We start from the raw sequence: 16,136 nt of genomic DNA, 5'->3' as shown, positions 1-16,136 counted from the left end.
CAAGCTATCCCTTTAAGATGGGGTTATTTTTTCGCTTCAACTTGCACTCATGATTTCCACCCCATGTTAGTTTACTCCTCCAATGTATGACTTCTTTTTATTTAACTTACCTTTTCATTGGCACCAGAGTTAAAGTGAGCCCTCTTCTTGTTCTTACTAAAGGCGCTGTTACTTCGTCTGAGATTAGGGACCACATCAAGGTCATAGTAGCTCCTAGGATACACAGGATAGCCATCTCCTTCATCAGGGCAAACCTTATTCAGATCCGTAGGGAGTGTTCTGATTCGCCTGCCTGGTCCAGCCATGGCTGTATTTCTCAGGTCACTCACTGATGCTGTTCAGACTTCAAACACAATTGGAAAAGGATCCCTCAAAACCATCACCTCAGAGATAGTGGAATTCAACAGGAGTGCACTACCTGCATTTTGGAAACACCAAAATGGATCTGCTGACTGAAGCACTTCCATCATTTTCTCATATTTCAATTTAAGTATTATGGTGAATTTGCTAGATTCCCCTATGTTCAGATAGTACCACAACACTGAGGTTATGACTGGTATTCAAGGTACACAAATATATTTTAAGTACTAACATGCTGAAAAATCACTGAGCTACAGGGATAAATGTTGTCCAGTTAATTGAGCAACAGCAGGAGAAAGTCTTAAAAACACAAAAAGAGCCTTGCTGGATCAGGTCAAAGGCCCATCTAGTCTAGCATCCTGTTCTCACCATGGTCAACCAGGTGCTTATTTCTAGTTAGACTAGATCCCCCTGACTGATGCTGCTTATTTGTAGACAAGACATATGTAAAAGTAAAATATAGAATAATCTTAATACTTTCTGCATCTTCCACTATATCATAACGCCCTAACCATAGCTGTCAACTTTCCCCTTTTTTAAAGGGAAATTCCCTTATTCCGAATAGGATTCCTTGCAAGAAAAGGGAAAAGTTGACCGTCTAACACAGGGGTAGGGAATCTGTGGCCCTCCAGCAGTGGCTAGACTATAGCTCCCATCATCCCGGACCATTGGCTATGTTGGCTGGGGTGGATGAGAGTTAGAGTCCAACAACATCTGGAAGGCCACACAGGCTTCCAATTTATGTCCTAACGTTTTATGGGAATCATGGCAAAATCTGTTTGGTCAATAATTCTTTCTCACATACTTTCCAGTATCCAATCCAGTTTTCTGCTGTTGTCTGAACTGAAAGAAATTTCTGCTATGCAGCAGAGAAACCCACCTTTATTGGATACATTATTAGTCTTCTACCCAGGAATCTTAGGTACCAATGTTTAAGGAGTGACTGGTACACAAGGTGGTATAAGGTGACATGGAGACCCAAAGTCTTTAATAATGGCAAATCCTTATATCTGTTACTAGATGTAATGTCCTTTCCACAAGAAAAGGCACAGCAGTTGTTCTCGCATTAAGGCTGCAATTCTGAGCATACTTTCAAGGCAGCAAGCCCATCTGAATTCAGTGAGACTTCCAACATGCTTAGAATTGTGCTGTATACCTACTGTAAGCAGTGCCTCTCTACACACCACCCTGATCTCTCTTTAGTTGGGAAACACTTGAGAAATTTTAGACAAAAACATACAAATGGGCAAACTATGGTAAGTCTCTTCATTTATATGAGTTATCTACATTTTCTGGCTCCAATACTGCATCTTAAACTGTTTTCTTAAGATTAGTAATTGAATTATCCCCCCCCCCCTTTTAAAATTCACTTAAGGAAACATCTGAAACAACACGTATTATGCCACTAGAGACTAATGACCTCAGGTGGTTTTTATGATGCTTCAAATATTTCTAGCAAAGGGAAGGTGGAGATATAATTAGGAATGGTGTAACCAGCAAAGTTCACACCAGCTGACAGCCCAATAAAAAGTATCAGCATGTGCTCTATTACTGATTGCACTTTTGTCACAGCAGCTTCCTAAAAATGTCATTCTAACTCCAAAAATCAAAAAGACATTTTTCTAGCTCTGGATAGTCTCATAAATGGTCTCGCTGTAAGCACTTTGCCAAGGTTTTCCTATAGGCATAAACTGCAATCCTATGCACACTTATTTAGGAGTAAGAAACATTGAATCCACATACTTCTGAATAAATACACATTAGCTAATGAGGTACAGCTTGAAAGAAGAAAATACGAAGCATCAACTCATCCACGCATGCACGTACAGTTAATATCTCTATGCACATAAGCATCCAGTTCCGTGTGCATTGCACAAAGCGATCTCAGACTGTTTAAAATGCATCAAGGATTTCTCCTGACCTTGCAGTGCAGAGTATTTCAGTCCAGTCAGTAGAATTACTAAGCAATTTCTGCAGAGACTGTTTTATCCATCTCTAAATGTGCAAAGCATCACTTAGGTGCAAATTCCCAGCCTTTGCTACTTCAGCCCCCCTCCCCCCATTTTAAAGGTTCTTAGAATTTGCAACGGAAAGCCACACACACAAACAGCTTGTCTCTACCTTTCCTGCAGCATCCTCCCGATCCCACTCCTACTCATGTACTTCCTGCCAGACACGAGGGACATACCTCTGTCTCATGCTGCAAGCTGGTCACTTTATGGCTGGAGAAAGAGGAAGCCTTTCTGAAGTGACTGCAGTTAAGAGGAGGAGACAGATCAAGGGTTGGCAGCTTGCCAACAAATCACACTGCAGAAAGAAACTGTCCCCAGCCCCGCTCAAGAGCTTGGGACAGGAAGACAAATCCAGAGTTTGCTAGATTGTGTGGTGTAGAGTCACACATCTGTCTTGAACAATTGTAGACAACGCAGTCTAGTTTTTGAACAGTCCCGTTGAGGAGCTTCCCCAAAAGAGCAATACAAATGATGGGGCAAAAGTCAATATGCTTTTTGATGCATGTTCCAATGTGGCTACTAGTCCACATGTATCAGAAACAAATAATGCCCCAATAAGAAGATGCCTCTGGGGTCTGATCTGCATACAGTATGGATGCAGTATATTCGACTGCAATTAGCCGACTCTCCTTCCTGCTAGTGTTATGGTGACATTCTTGTAAAAATAGGCTAACAATTCCCCAGAGTGAATAACTGCATTTAGCTCACAATATTCCATATAATCAGGATAAAATACACCAAATTGTTTGGGGGGAAAGCCAAGGAATGGCCCAAGGTAGAAGGCCTGCATGAAAATCTTAGAGACTGTGACTACATGCAACCACAACAGTCCAGCCTTATAGATACTACTCCATGTACTGCGCTAGCAGTACATGCTTCTAGCTGCCATAATATCTGTTGGATCCTTTGTGGTAAAAGCAAGGGTCAAAATTCACTTACCACTTCATGGGTCTTCCCTTTACGTATTGATAAATAGCTGTCCCCAAAATAATGTTGTGGATGGAGAAAATCATTTCTAGTGGAGATTGTTTATTTATAAAAATATCCGTGAGCAATGCATTTAAAAGCAGAAGTCCTTATTTTAGCTTTCCATGTACACATGCAAAACCATTTTAAATAAATTATTTAAAGGTGGGAATAAGAGCCAAATGGGGAAAGTTCTAAAAAGATAAGACTCCCTTCCTACACACACACACACACACACACACACACACACACACACTATTATCATTGATATAATGATAATTGAAAATGCCATTGCATTGCATAAAGCATTATTGTATTTTAATGGAGATATAGTAAGTCACCTATCTCACAAAGTACTAGTTACCAAAGCAGCAAAATAAGTGACAGGCTGAGCCAGAATGTTGTCCCCAATATGATAGTTTTCTACTTAAATTTTTTTTTAACATGGGAAAGCATTCCACTCACCTTTAATCTCATCTAGTACTGTCTATTAAACCACCTCTTTATTATATCACCTTATTAAGACATCTGCTGCACATGAGACTCATGATGCTTAGGCCAGTGATCCTTAAAGTATTTCCTTTGACCATTATTCTGCCTTGGTCAGACCCCACCTGGAATACTGTGTTTACTTCTGGGCACCACAATTGAAGAAGGTATTGACAAGGTGAAACATGTGCAGAGGAGGGAAACCAAGATGATCAAGGATCTGGAAACCAAGCCTTATGATAAATGGTTGAAGGAGTTGGGTACGTTTAGCATGGTAAAGAGGAGTCAGGGAGGAAATATGATGGCTATCTTCAAATATCTAAAGGACTGTCACATGGAATATGGAGCAAGCTTGTTTTCTCTTGCTTTGGAGGGTAGGACACAAACCAATGGCTTCAAGTTACAAAAAAGGAGATTGCAACTAAACTTCAGGAAGAACTTTCTGACATTAAGAGCTGTTTGACAGTGGAATGGACTCCCTCAGAAAGTGGTGGGCTCTCCTTCCTTGGAAGTTTTTAAGCAGAGGTTGGATGGCCATCTGTCACGGATGCATTAGTTGAGATTCCTGCATTGCAGGGGGTTGGTCAAGATGACCCTCAGGATCCCTTCAATTCTAGGATTCTATTATCACCAACCATTGGTCATGCTGGCTCAGTCAGATGGGAGCTATGGCCCACAACAGGCACCACATTGGCTATTCCTGATTTAGCTGCTTCTTTTCTCAGCCAACTTAGATGCCCTCCACCCCACCATCTGGCTGGCATCGTGCTGTCTACAATATAACCACTGAGGTCCTGATCCAAGTCTATTTAGGCAAGTATGTCTAAAGCTCTAATGAGCTTAGAAGGTGCCCCTGAGTGCCCATGAATAGGAGTGCTTTTCAAGTTTTTACAGCTCTGTGAAAGGAAAAACCAACAGGCAATTATGTAAAAAATTACTTTAGAAAAGATGGAAAGTACATTAATCTCAGACATCAAGGTCACCAAACAGCTTCTAGGATATATGCTGAAGAAATATGAAAGGTGCTCTGGTGACTGAGATAAAGGGTGGTCAGAGACAAGCATCTTTTTCCATCCACACTGTAGTATAAATGCCAAGTTGTCACTTATTTGTTGCACAAGCTCTAGACATCTTTCCTCAAGGAAATGTATCCTTTTATGGATTCTTGTTAACCTACATACAGTACCACCATATCATAACAGCCCTCAAGGTGGTTGCCAACAGTTAAAATATAAAAAGTGAGATAAAACAGTAAATACACCAATAAATAAAACACAGGAAAGTTTACAAATCAGTGCAAACGACACAAGCAACAAGAAGAAGACCACAAGAATGGAAGCCCAGCTGCATCCAGGTACTACATAATTAAGCACCATAAAAAAGCATAATTAGGCATTTCATGGTAATGGATAGTTTAGTTGCCTCCCTTAAAGGACACCCAGGGCCATATGACCAGATCACAACAGGGGACAAAGTTCACAAACACAAAAGTTGTTTCTCAAGTATGCCAAGTCCTGACAATTTCTGACTTTACGGGGATTTAAAAAAAAGAATCAGAACTTTGATTTTTGTGCCCAGAAGTTTAATTGTAGCCAGTACAAGTGTACTCATGTAATATTGTATTAGTCAACAACAAATAGAAAACTCTTGCGATGAGGCTACAGATGACAGCAAATAATAAAAATAAATAAACTCAGCAGCTGCAAATTGTCCAAAGTAAAACTTCTAAGCAGTGGCAACTCCAGTAAGAGTGAAATTTGTTGTGGTAATTAATCTAGAGATTACCAGATCATGGCTAATTCTGGCAAAATCCCACTTCTTTAGGAGAGAGTACAAAAGACTAGGAACAGTTACAAGCTGCAACTATGGTCTTCAGGAAAGTATCCCATCTATAATATTTAAGTCTTGTTAGTTACAAAGTTATAATAATCTCCATCTTGTTTTAAATCTGCCCATCCTCACTCAGCTACTGCATTTTCCCCAAACTCATTTGTTCCATTCTTGTGATTTTTACCTTGCATTTTATATATATATATGCCATTTATCAATTGCTAATGAGTGGTGTGGGTGATGTAGCTGCCTAGGTAATCATGGGCATATGCGGCCCATGTTATTAAGATACACAGATACAGTGAAAAACAAGGTATTGTTGTTGTTTAAATTTATATACCACACTTCACCTGAAGATCACAAGGTAGTTTACAACATGAAAACACAAAATACATAATAAACTAGCAAAAACAAAACAAAGCTCCCAGCCACTCAAAAGTTTGTTTTGTTTGTTTTTATTTATTTGGAAACTTTTAAAATTTGCATAGTTCTTTCTGAAGACTGGATGTTACACTAGCACCAATGGAGCCAACTGCAAAGTAAATTTATTTTACCAGGATTAATATACAGAGGTGCCTTGGTTTTCAAACATCTCTGTTGACAAACGTTTCGGAACTTGAAGGCCGAAAACCCAGAAGTAAATGCTTCCATTTTCGAATGCGCCTTGGAAGTCGAACAGCTTCCGCTGAGTGTTTCTCAATTTTCTCAATTAAATTTGCAGGCCGCCCTTTGCGCCTCAGTTTTCAAACGTTTCAGAACTTAGACGGATTACTTTCGAAAACCGAGGTGCAACTGTACTGCTTAATCATCAAAACCTCTAAGTAAATGGGTACAGGATAGGCATGTAATGGCTAGAACTTTTGTGTGCCTGATGGATCTACAAACTGAGTCAGAACAGTATATTTCAAATAGTTTTAGTGCAATGTTCCTCACTCAAGTATAACTGCTTATGAAGTTTAGCTTTATTTGTTGGATATTACTGTCCCTGCCCAGATTATCTGAGGTATAGACTCAGGCCGACAAGCTTTGCCCTGGGCGGGTTGCAATCTCTCAGCCTAGTCTACTTTACAGGGTCGCTGTGAGGATAAAATTGGAGTGGAAGAAACAGCACGTGCTACTTTTAGTTCCTTAGAGGAAAGACAAGATAGAAGCAAAACTCATAAAAAATAGTTTCAATATACATACATACCACCTTAACCCACACCGGGGTCAAACATACAAACCGCACAGGGTCGCTTTAGCATTTCAAAAAAGGGGGGCCTAAGCTCCATGTATGCTACTTTTGAGGTTCTTGGCTGGAAAAAAAACGTAGGAGCGATAATAACAATTAATTTGAGGAACAGGCGAGCGCCGTCAACCGCTGCATTCCTATTTCAGTTGACGCGCACGCGCAGAGCACAACGCCGCCAAAAGGTACTAACGATCTCCCGGCGACTCCGCCCACTCATCTGACTCCACCCCTCGGGGTCCAGAGCCGCGACTAACTCCGCCCCTGCAAGTCGTTTGGCTCAGGCTCGCGCCACTGGGTGAAGAGGGCGAGGGGCGGGGCAGGCAATTTAAGCCCCGCCCCGGCCCAGCGTGCCGGCTCTGCCGTGAGCGGGATGGAGGCGAAGGCATCTGCGCCTGCGCCTGCGCCCGGGCCCGCCCTTGGAAACGCGTCGGAAGCTGGCGAGCGGGCCTTGGCGACCCGGCCCGGGAAGGCCGGCGACCCCGCCGCGGCCATGAAACTGACCCGTAAGGTGGTCCTGTCCCGGGCAAAGGCCACCGACCTCAGCGGCGTCCGCAAGCTGAACTGCTGGTACGGGGAGAGAGGCCAGCGCTCACCTGGCGGCGGAGCTGGAACCGGGGTGGAAGAGGGGTCCGCGGCTGACCGGCTGGGGAACGGAAGATCCGGGAGTTAGAATAATGGCACCATAGAATTGTGGAGTTGGGAGGGACCCCCGGGATGCAGGAATCTCACCACGCGGTCGAAACACAAAATAAAGATGCTAAAACCGGTCCATTCTCCCTCCCCTCCCCTGTTGTGCTCCTGCACCTGATAGGGTTGCTACAGTTTCCTCCTGGCCAGTGTCTCTTTTGGCAGCATACCTGGCACAAATCAACAGTTGTTTTGCCCCCAGCAGATACAGCCTTGGGGAAAGCTTGGCCAGCAAAATGACTTCCTGGAAGTTGGAGTCCAACAGCAACATCTGGAGGACGCATACCTGATTGCTTGCACTGTTTTCAGTCATCCAGTGTCTGGCTCCTCTTCCATTGGGACGTTTGCAACATCCCTGCATAGTATCCCCATATGTGCATAGCCAATTCTCCACTGGTTTCGGATTGTGTGGAGAGGTGCTCATGCACATATAATTGTAGACGCACTGCAGAGGTGCAGAAATACATGTGTACAGATATATGTGTACACAGGGGCTGAGGAAGAGCTTGTCATTGCAGTGCCACTCGACACACTTCCATTAAATGCAGAGGAGAGGCAGAATGCTTGTAAAGGCCTTTAATTGTGTCTCTTTCACAAGTGGCTTTCCTTTGCTTGTTATAAATACTGTTTCAGCATTTTAAGTGCATGATCTGTTTTACCTATTAAAAAGATTGTTTTTCTCTTTTAGGGGCAGCCGCATCTCAGATGTAAGTGTTGTTCCTAACTTTCTAAAAAAGCAGTGAATTGGCATGGTGTTTGCCGTTGTTGTTTTAAAGGATAGAAGCAGAGAATTTGGATGCCCCTCCCCCTTGTATACCTTACTTGTTGAACAGTCAGTGTATCTCAAAATTTTTGCTTTCTGCTTGTCTTCAGAAGCTAATTATAGTGAGAGGATGCATAGAATCCAGTTTTCTCCTGCATGTTTTAGTTATTGGAAAAGGGAAATGCTCCAGTCCTCCTATGATTAGCAGATATGGCAAGGTCTTCATATCAATTATAGCACTTGAATTTTCCCAGCAGAGGAAGGAATGGGGTCAGGAGTGGTTCTTAGCCGTTCCTTGTTGAAATCAAACTGAGAGAGAGAGACCAGCTCCAAGGAGGAAGCAAAAGTTAATAACTTGATCCTTTTTGCTTCTTTCTAGAACTATACTTCTATACTAGAAGTATACTAGAAATAAGGAGGTGATGAGGTGGCTTTACAGTAGCTTGGCACAAGTATCAGCAGCCACTATTTCATGCAGGAATTGTCAGTAAGTAGGAAACAAAAGAGCTGTCTGGCTTCCTTGAGATGCCGCCTCTCTGTGCTTTGTCTTGGCCTAGCTTTCACGGCCAACTGGGAATTACGGTATTGACATGATGGCTGTAATGGACCCAGAGCCTTCACTGCCTGTACTGATCTCCATTACGGGATATAGCTCATGGGTAGAGTACATGCTTTTGCATTCAGAAGGTTCCAGGCTTGATCCTTGGCGCTTCAACTTAAAATGATTACTGGCAGGAAAAGATCACAGTCTTAAGACCCTAGGAAGCTACTGTTGTCAGAAAAGAGACAACAGTAAGTAATTTGGAAGCAGAGCACCCTGCCTTGACACAGGTGGCCTTTCCAGCCCTGTAGTCCTGGGATTTTTTTTTTTTTTTAAGTATTGGTTGATTCAGAGTTCTTTGGCCTTAAGTTAAATAAATGGTGCAAAAAAAAAACTTACAGTATGAGTGCCTAACATTTCTAACAGGCTTACTGGGTCAGTTAGCAAGCTACATGCTTCCTCCCTGCCCCACCAACAAGAGACTGCTAAAGTTTGCTAAAGCTTCTCTTCTGCTTGATTCTCTTTTTCTAGATTTCTATCTGCCGTGAGCTTCCCAACATTGAGGTGATCACGTTCAGGTATGTGTTGCAGTCTGTTAAAAGGTAATTGTTGGCTTAACAAATCAAGCCAGGGGAAATAAAAAAATCTCCCTTCTGAGGATGAATAGGACTCTCCCTTGAAAACCTAACCAGTCCAGGCTATTTACCATGTTGAGAATGCGTAGCATTTTGACTCTCTTTCTTCATCTTCTTACCTCGATTGGTTGTTGGGTTGCCTGCCTTCTGCCACACGCTCTTTGTATGTCTTTCATACTTGCCATCAATTCTGCTTGGAACAGATGTTATGAAACTAAATAATGCCCGCCTGCCTTCTATATAGTAGAATATTTTGCTTGTACCACTGTGAATATGAGCACCAGCTTAAAAATAAACTTAGATATATAGGATTTTAGATGTTCAGTACTGTACTAGCTAACAGTAAATAATTCTACGTACTTTAATTGTGGATTTCCTACATGTGCAGGTAAAAAGAGGGGATAGGCTTACATACAACACTGTGAACTCTATTACAGTGGTGCCCCGCAAGACGAATGCCTCGCAAGACAAAAAACTCGCTAGACGGAAGGGTTTTTCAGTTTTGCGTTGCTTCGCTAGACGAATTTCCCTTGCGCTTTTTTCTTAAAGCCGCTTGAAGAGGCGCAGTTGCGACGGACCATGCTTCGCAAGACGAAAAGCATCGCAAGACGAAAAGACTCGCGGAATGAACTATTTTCGTCTTGCGAGGCACCACTGTATTATTATTATTATTATTATATTTATTGATTTTATATACCTGCAGGTCTCAAAGCAGGTGACAGAATAAAATCAAAATATAAAACCACAAAATACATAATCAAAATAAAACAACAACCCAATAACACCCCCCTAACCCCCCCCCCCACATTTTATGAGAGCATAGGATTTCAATCAAATCAGCCAAAGGCCTGGTTAACAAGAAATGTTTTTGCTTGGTGCCTAAAGGTATATAATGAAAGTGCTAGGCAATCTTTCCTGGGGAGAGCATTCCACAGACAGGGAGCCACTGCAGAGGAGGCACATTCTCGTGTTGCCACCCTCCGAAACTCTCTAGGAGGAGGCACACAAAGAAGGGCCTTGGAAGATGATCTCAGGGCCCGAATAGGTTTATATGAAAAGAGGCAGTCCTTGAGGTATTGCGGTCCTGAGCTGGTCAAAACCAGCACTTTGAATTGGGCCCTGAAACTAATTGGTAGCCAGTGCAGTCAGACCAGGATCGGTGTAATGCTCAAACTTTCAAAGGTGGCCTGGTCACCAATGGCTACCAAGAATTCCACACAGGCGAGGTGGAGGATGTGTGCAGTGATCTGTTCTTCCTGTGCACTCAGCATAGAAATGCAGCTCCCAGTTCTTCATCTGACAACCCCTCAGCTGGCTAATATTTTTTTTCCAGGCTAGTCAACTCGGGAGGGGGGCTTGGTAAAAAGCCCTATACAGTTTATTTCTAAACAAATCTGTGCCTTGTACGTGGAGATTGTAAATTAAGATCCATTCTGATCATCTCTTGGATGTGAACATTTACACATGCCCCTGCTGAGCATCGGCACTTCATCTTCGCCTGATGGTAATAAACAGCTTTAGCCTTCCCAGTTACAATCAGCCCTTCTTTTCCCTGTCAGTGATGGGCACTCAAGTTTTGTTTGCTTCCTTTTCTGTGAGGGTGGGGCTATGTCAGGTGAAAGCGAAAGGAGCAATACCAGAAAGGGAAACGGAAGGCAAAATTGTGCAGTGTGCATGTTCCTATATTCCTTTCTCCCACTTACTTGGGAGAAAGCCTCCTTGAACACAAGAGGTGTGTGAGAACCTTTCCCCACTCTCAGTAGTTTTCTCTGTGTTTTGTGCATGATGCGCTATGCCACTGCTTTGAGGGACCTATTATTGCAAGGGACCTATCCCACTGCAAGAGGGACCTATTATTAGTAAATAGAATTTTGCTATTAACCCTGCAAACTGTTACAGATGCTGACCATAAGAAAGACCCTATGTGGGAATATTTAAAATATATTTGAAAGAGAAGGTGTGTTGTTGTTTTTAGAAGGAAACCATGCAAAATATAGACAGTGTGATAAAGAGATGCAAGACTGGGTTGTAAGAAAGTTGCGGACAGCCCTGAGATCTATGGATGAAGAGTGGTATACAAATTTAATAAACGAATAAAACTAAATAAAACAGTAGTATAAACAATACTGTCTGTAGTTGTAAATTAGCATGATCTCCAAACCCCTTGTCTATTCTGCTGGAGGGGGTTTGGATGCAGCAGCCAGCTCTGCCTGGCTACATCATCTTCTGTCATTGAGGGAGCTTGTGGCATTGGTGGGGAAGCCCCACTGTCAAGGAGCTGCGATCTAATGTGACAGCCCAGATGGTGGGTTGTACCAGCAGGACCTAAGCCAGTGGTAACCAGCAGAAAGGGGGTGGGAGGGTAGACTTTGAAACAGCACTTGATCTGCTGCATCGTGTGTCAGCCATACTTCTGTCATGAGGCTTCATATGTCCCCCTGCAGAGAGACAGAGCAGTGCTGCAGATAATGTGTATTTCTCCTGGGGAATCATAGTCAGATCATGAGCCTTATGTCATGCAAGCCTGATACAGTTGATAACACTTGCATCTGGTTTCCAGCTTTCCTTTGCTTTCTCCAATAGTGCAAATCACATCTCCAGCCTGGAGCCAATGAACCAGTGCCAGAACTTAACGGAGCTTTATCTCAGGAGGAACAATATTGCAAGCCTCCTTGAGCTGTTCCACCTGAAGAAGCTGCCCCGCCTGAGAATCCTCTGGCTTTCTGAGAACCCTTGCTGTGGTCCTGATCCTCATCGCTATCGGATGACGGTGCTGCGCAACCTTCCGAATCTCCAGAAGCTTGACAATCGGAGTGCGTATTACGGCAAATTGCCCTGCCTCTGTTGGTGTTTTGCATTTGCTGATTTAAACTTCTCTTAGGTCTACATGTGGTGGTGATAGAATCCTACCATTGGGGATCCCCTTTTCTTAATACTACCCATGTGGGAAACCCCTTGCAAGTAAAGAACTAGCCCACAAGGGCTCCCTGTGCCAGCCCTAGAGCACTGAGCTGGTCTAACAAAAATGCTCCCTCTGCTTTTTTCCTGATATTTGCAGTGGTGACAGAGGAAGAACTGTCCCATTCCCTGCTGGAAGGGGAAGAGATAACGTCACCCCCGGCCAAATTGGACGTGGAAAACTTCTGCCAAAACTCCACCACTGAATCCAGTGTAACGGAGTCTACAGCAGAGAATGAAAATGAAGTCATGAACTTCACCTTGGAGGAGACAAAGTGAGAAGGGCTCTATTTCTTGCTGGTGGGATTTCTTTATTGTGACTTTATTAATACACAAAGGGGGATGGGGGGGTAGAGACCTGTGCCTCTCCCGATACAATATCTTTATTGTCATTGTCCCATACAGAACAATGAAATTGAAAAATCTACATAAGACATTCAAAACCCCCTAAAAACTCTGAAATTTTAAAATACAATATACTCCTATAGAGACTACTTATACTGCGTTTAAAACCAGAATTGCATTTGGGTAGAAACTGTTTCTCAGGCAGCTCGTCCTGGTCTTTATGACTCTATACCTTCTTCCAGAAGGCAGAAGCTGAAAGAGATCATTTCCGGGGTGAGTACTATCCTGCGCTATCTCTGCAGCTTTCTTATGGCACCTGACAGCATAGATTTGATCTAAGGTGGGAAGAGTGCACCCATTTATTCTCTCTGCAGTCTTTACAACCCTGGACAGCATTGTTTTCTCCCTGGCCTTGCAGCTCCCCAAACCACACACACAGACCATAAGTTAATACACTCTCCACAGTACAATGGTATATTGTTGAATTCCATTTCCCATCAGCCCCAGCTAGCATGGTCAGTCATCAGGGATGATGAGAGATGAAACCCAACAACATATCAAGGACCACAGATTCCCCATCCCTGCTAGAGAATGTCCGCCTCAACACAGAGATTCTCCCTCTTCCTGTGTAAATTCACATAGTGTGTTATTGTGTGGGACGCCAAGAGCTCGTGTCTTGAAATGCTCTTGTTGTTTGATCTCTTGTGTCTAGTAGGAGCAGCTATTCTCTGCCATTTCCGATAGCGCTGGTGGGTGCTTCCATATGACTGCTTTACTTATTTCCTTTTTCTCTTCCTTTTATCCTGCCCAGTAAAATCCGCGAGCAGCTTGGGATGAAGCCTGTTGCTCCAAGGGAGAAGTTTGTCTCCTTGTGCCCTAGGCAGATGGAGGGGAACCGAAAGAAACGGGTGTGTGTGAGAACCTTTCCCCACTCTCAGTAGTTTTCTCTGTGTTTTGTGCATGATGCGCTATGCCACTGCTTTGAGCTAAGCCCTGCTGTGGCGCTCAAGTCAGGAATAGCTTGGTCCTGCTTCTTTGAAATGCTGCAGGATCCTATAGGTAGGGTAAACTGCATATGTGTGAATATTTGCTGTCCCTGTGCAGCAGCATGTGGCATGAGGGAGAGCTACCCTCACAACACTGGGGCCATTGCTGAAAACCTGGATGGGGATGGGGCATGGTGGTGGTGAAGTCAGAACTGTGCAGTTGCAGGAGCTCCGGTTGGATGGCACTGCTCCCATACAACCCTGATCTTGTTGCCACCCCATAAAGCGAAGCCGCAGCAGTGCCAGTGTCTGGAGGGCAGCTCCACCTCACCATGTGCTGCTGAGTAGTAGGAAGGAGTTGCTATCTCTCTCTCCCCTGGTAAAGCAGATCTTGGCTACAGGGAAGAAACTGCTGGCCGGCCTTGCTTCCTCATCCCATGGTTAATTCTAAGTAACTGATCTGCCCTTGCAGTCTGGGAGGGGAAGGGCAGATTCCTATCATAACATAACTGGCAGACTCTCAAAAGGTAGCCTGTTCTGACTCATGCATTAATTGACCTCATCCTGAGATATTTTGCCATAAGCAGCAGTAAACCAAGTGCCCCTGTTGAAAGATGCCTGGTCTTGTGGTGTTGTCCTGCAGATGGGACGGCATTGTTTTCAAGAGCCGTAGTTGCTGCAAATTATAAGCAAGGGAGTTCTGCCGCATGTTTGGGCTTCTCAGAGGCATCTTGCTGGCCACTGTGAGAACAGTTTGTTGATCAAGACGAGCCTTTGCTCGGATCCAGAAACCTATCTTTGTGTAAGAAAAGTGAGAGGGCGAAGTATGGTCAATAATAATAATTATTTATTATTTATACCCCGCCCATCTGGCTGAGTTTCCCCAGCCACTCTGGGCAGCTCCCAACCAAATATTAAAAACACAATACAGCATTAAACATTAAAAACTTCCCTAAGCAGGTCAAGTACTAGTAGAGGCTAGACTTTAGCAAAGTAGTGAATTTCCTGATCCATTTTTGATCCCTTTGTCTTGTGTGTCCTGGGTTAACAGAACAACATCCTCAATGCCATCATGATGCTCCTAGAAGAGCTTGATTCAGATGGACTAGAAGTTGTCCATCAAACAACTGGGAACAAGCTCCAAGCCTTGCAGAAGAAGGAACTCCATGAGGACCGATAGCGGATCCGAGGCAGCTGTTTCGTGGATCAGCGGAACTAGCATCACCAGGCCTGTGCTGTTGGGCTTAGTGTGGGGATGTGCTACTGAACCCAGGAAGAAACGTCATACATTCCTTGTGCATGATGCACTCGGACCATGCTCTAAGGCACGCTTTCCTCTGCAATCACAACATGTGTGCCTGCATCTATGCAACTGCTACCCAGCAACCTGCAAAAGCCTTTGGCAGTGAGGGGCAAACAAGTGTACACCGAATTACAGCAAGTAGTTGTCATATGGAAAAAGGGGTCAGCATTTGTGGCCCTGCCTTCTCCTTAGTGCCTCCCCAGTAGAAGAAGAAAATCACTCCTTGTCTTGCTTCAGTTGTGAATCTGTCAGCCAAAGCTGCTGATCTGTTAGCATAGTCTTAATACTGGAACACAAATCCCTATGATGCCGCCATCCTCCTGCAGTCAGGAGCTTCTGACCCTTGATCTCAAGGCCTGATTTACACAAAAACTGAGACTTTTTTTTAAAAAAAAATCATTGAACTTCAAATTTAGTGGCAAACTTCTAGGCTTTCTCTTCACCTTTCCTACTTTTCTAAATAGTGATTTGGACTTAACAAGAATGTCACCTGTAGTCAGAATTCTGGATTTGTATAATGGACTATCTTGTTTCTTACTTGATTAGAATGCGGTCTTGCACCTTTTGGATATTGCCTTGACTTTCTTCTGCCACTTGCTTGGTTAATCTTCACAGTAACCTAAAAAAAGAGAAAAAGCAAGTTTACTTAGTTGTTGTGACGGAAGGACCAGGGGAGGTGTGGTTGATGGTATATGGTTCAGGAAGTGTATTAAAGTCTGAATCCAACAACAATACAGACTTTGTCTCTGCTCAATATAGTATCGGCTCCGTTGTGTTTAGTCTGTCAAGCTGCATCAGGTGGACAGCAGCACACTTTAAGTGGATGCTGCTAAGTAACTTACAGGTAGTGTGTTCTTACTTGTAATAGGAAGCTCTTAACTACAGTATCTAAAAGAATAATATTTTTTCCTAATAATTCTGGTTACAAATATGTCTCAACCAAGGGATCTGTTTTCTCTGATCTCTGATTACATATAAAACACAGATCTGATATTTCTGCACTCCACCTCTGGATAGATGGCACCAATAG

General features: G+C 43.4%; 2 protein-coding genes across 2 annotated transcripts in view; one reads left to right on the top strand and one right to left on the bottom strand.

The window, feature by feature from the left end:
* Nucleotides 1-7,060, bottom strand: part of TRPM2 (transient receptor potential cation channel subfamily M member 2) — a 37,090-nt gene extending 30,030 nt beyond the window's left edge. The window contains exons 1-3 of the mRNA XM_081192520.1: nt 6,847-7,060; nt 2,549-2,612; nt 111-418 (exon numbers count right to left, since the gene is read on the bottom strand). Of these exons, the coding sequence (XP_081048646.1) occupies nt 111-305 (195 nt within the window). The 5' untranslated portion in view covers nt 306-418; nt 2,549-2,612; nt 6,847-7,060. The remainder of the gene's footprint in view (nt 1-110; nt 419-2,548; nt 2,613-6,846) is intronic.
* Nucleotides 7,061-7,219: 159 nt separating this feature from the next.
* On the top strand, nt 7,220-15,838 carry CFAP410 (cilia and flagella associated protein 410). The gene is made up of 7 exons (XM_081192739.1): nt 7,220-7,455; nt 8,264-8,282; nt 9,411-9,457; nt 12,098-12,327; nt 12,573-12,747; nt 13,629-13,725; nt 14,855-15,838. The coding sequence occupies exons 1-7, from the start codon at nt 7,259-7,261 to the stop codon at nt 14,981-14,983; spliced, it is 894 nt and encodes a 297-aa protein (XP_081048865.1). The 5' UTR covers nt 7,220-7,258; the 3' UTR covers nt 14,984-15,838.
* Nucleotides 15,839-16,136: the final 298 nt, after the last annotated feature.

Source organism: Podarcis bocagei (assembly GCF_964188305.1).
Source record: "Podarcis bocagei genome assembly, chromosome: 4".
Taxonomy (NCBI): Eukaryota; Metazoa; Chordata; class Lepidosauria; order Squamata; family Lacertidae; genus Podarcis; species Podarcis bocagei.
Note: the sequence above shows the minus strand (reverse complement) of the source record. Positions and strands in the feature narration are given on the sequence as shown.

Excerpts from the sequence above, each read along its gene's own strand:
- CFAP410 (XM_081192739.1), top strand. The coding sequence starts at position 7,259 with ATGGAGGCGAAGGCATCTGCGCCTGCGCCTGCGCCCGGGCCCGCCCTT. Across the intron at positions 9,458-12,097 it reads ATTGAGGTGATCACGTTCAG|TGCAAATCACATCTCCAGCC; the intron begins GTATGTGTTGCA and ends TTTCTCCAATAG. Across the intron at positions 12,328-12,572 it reads CCAGAAGCTTGACAATCGGA|TGGTGACAGAGGAAGAACTG; the intron begins GTGCGTATTACG and ends TGATATTTGCAG.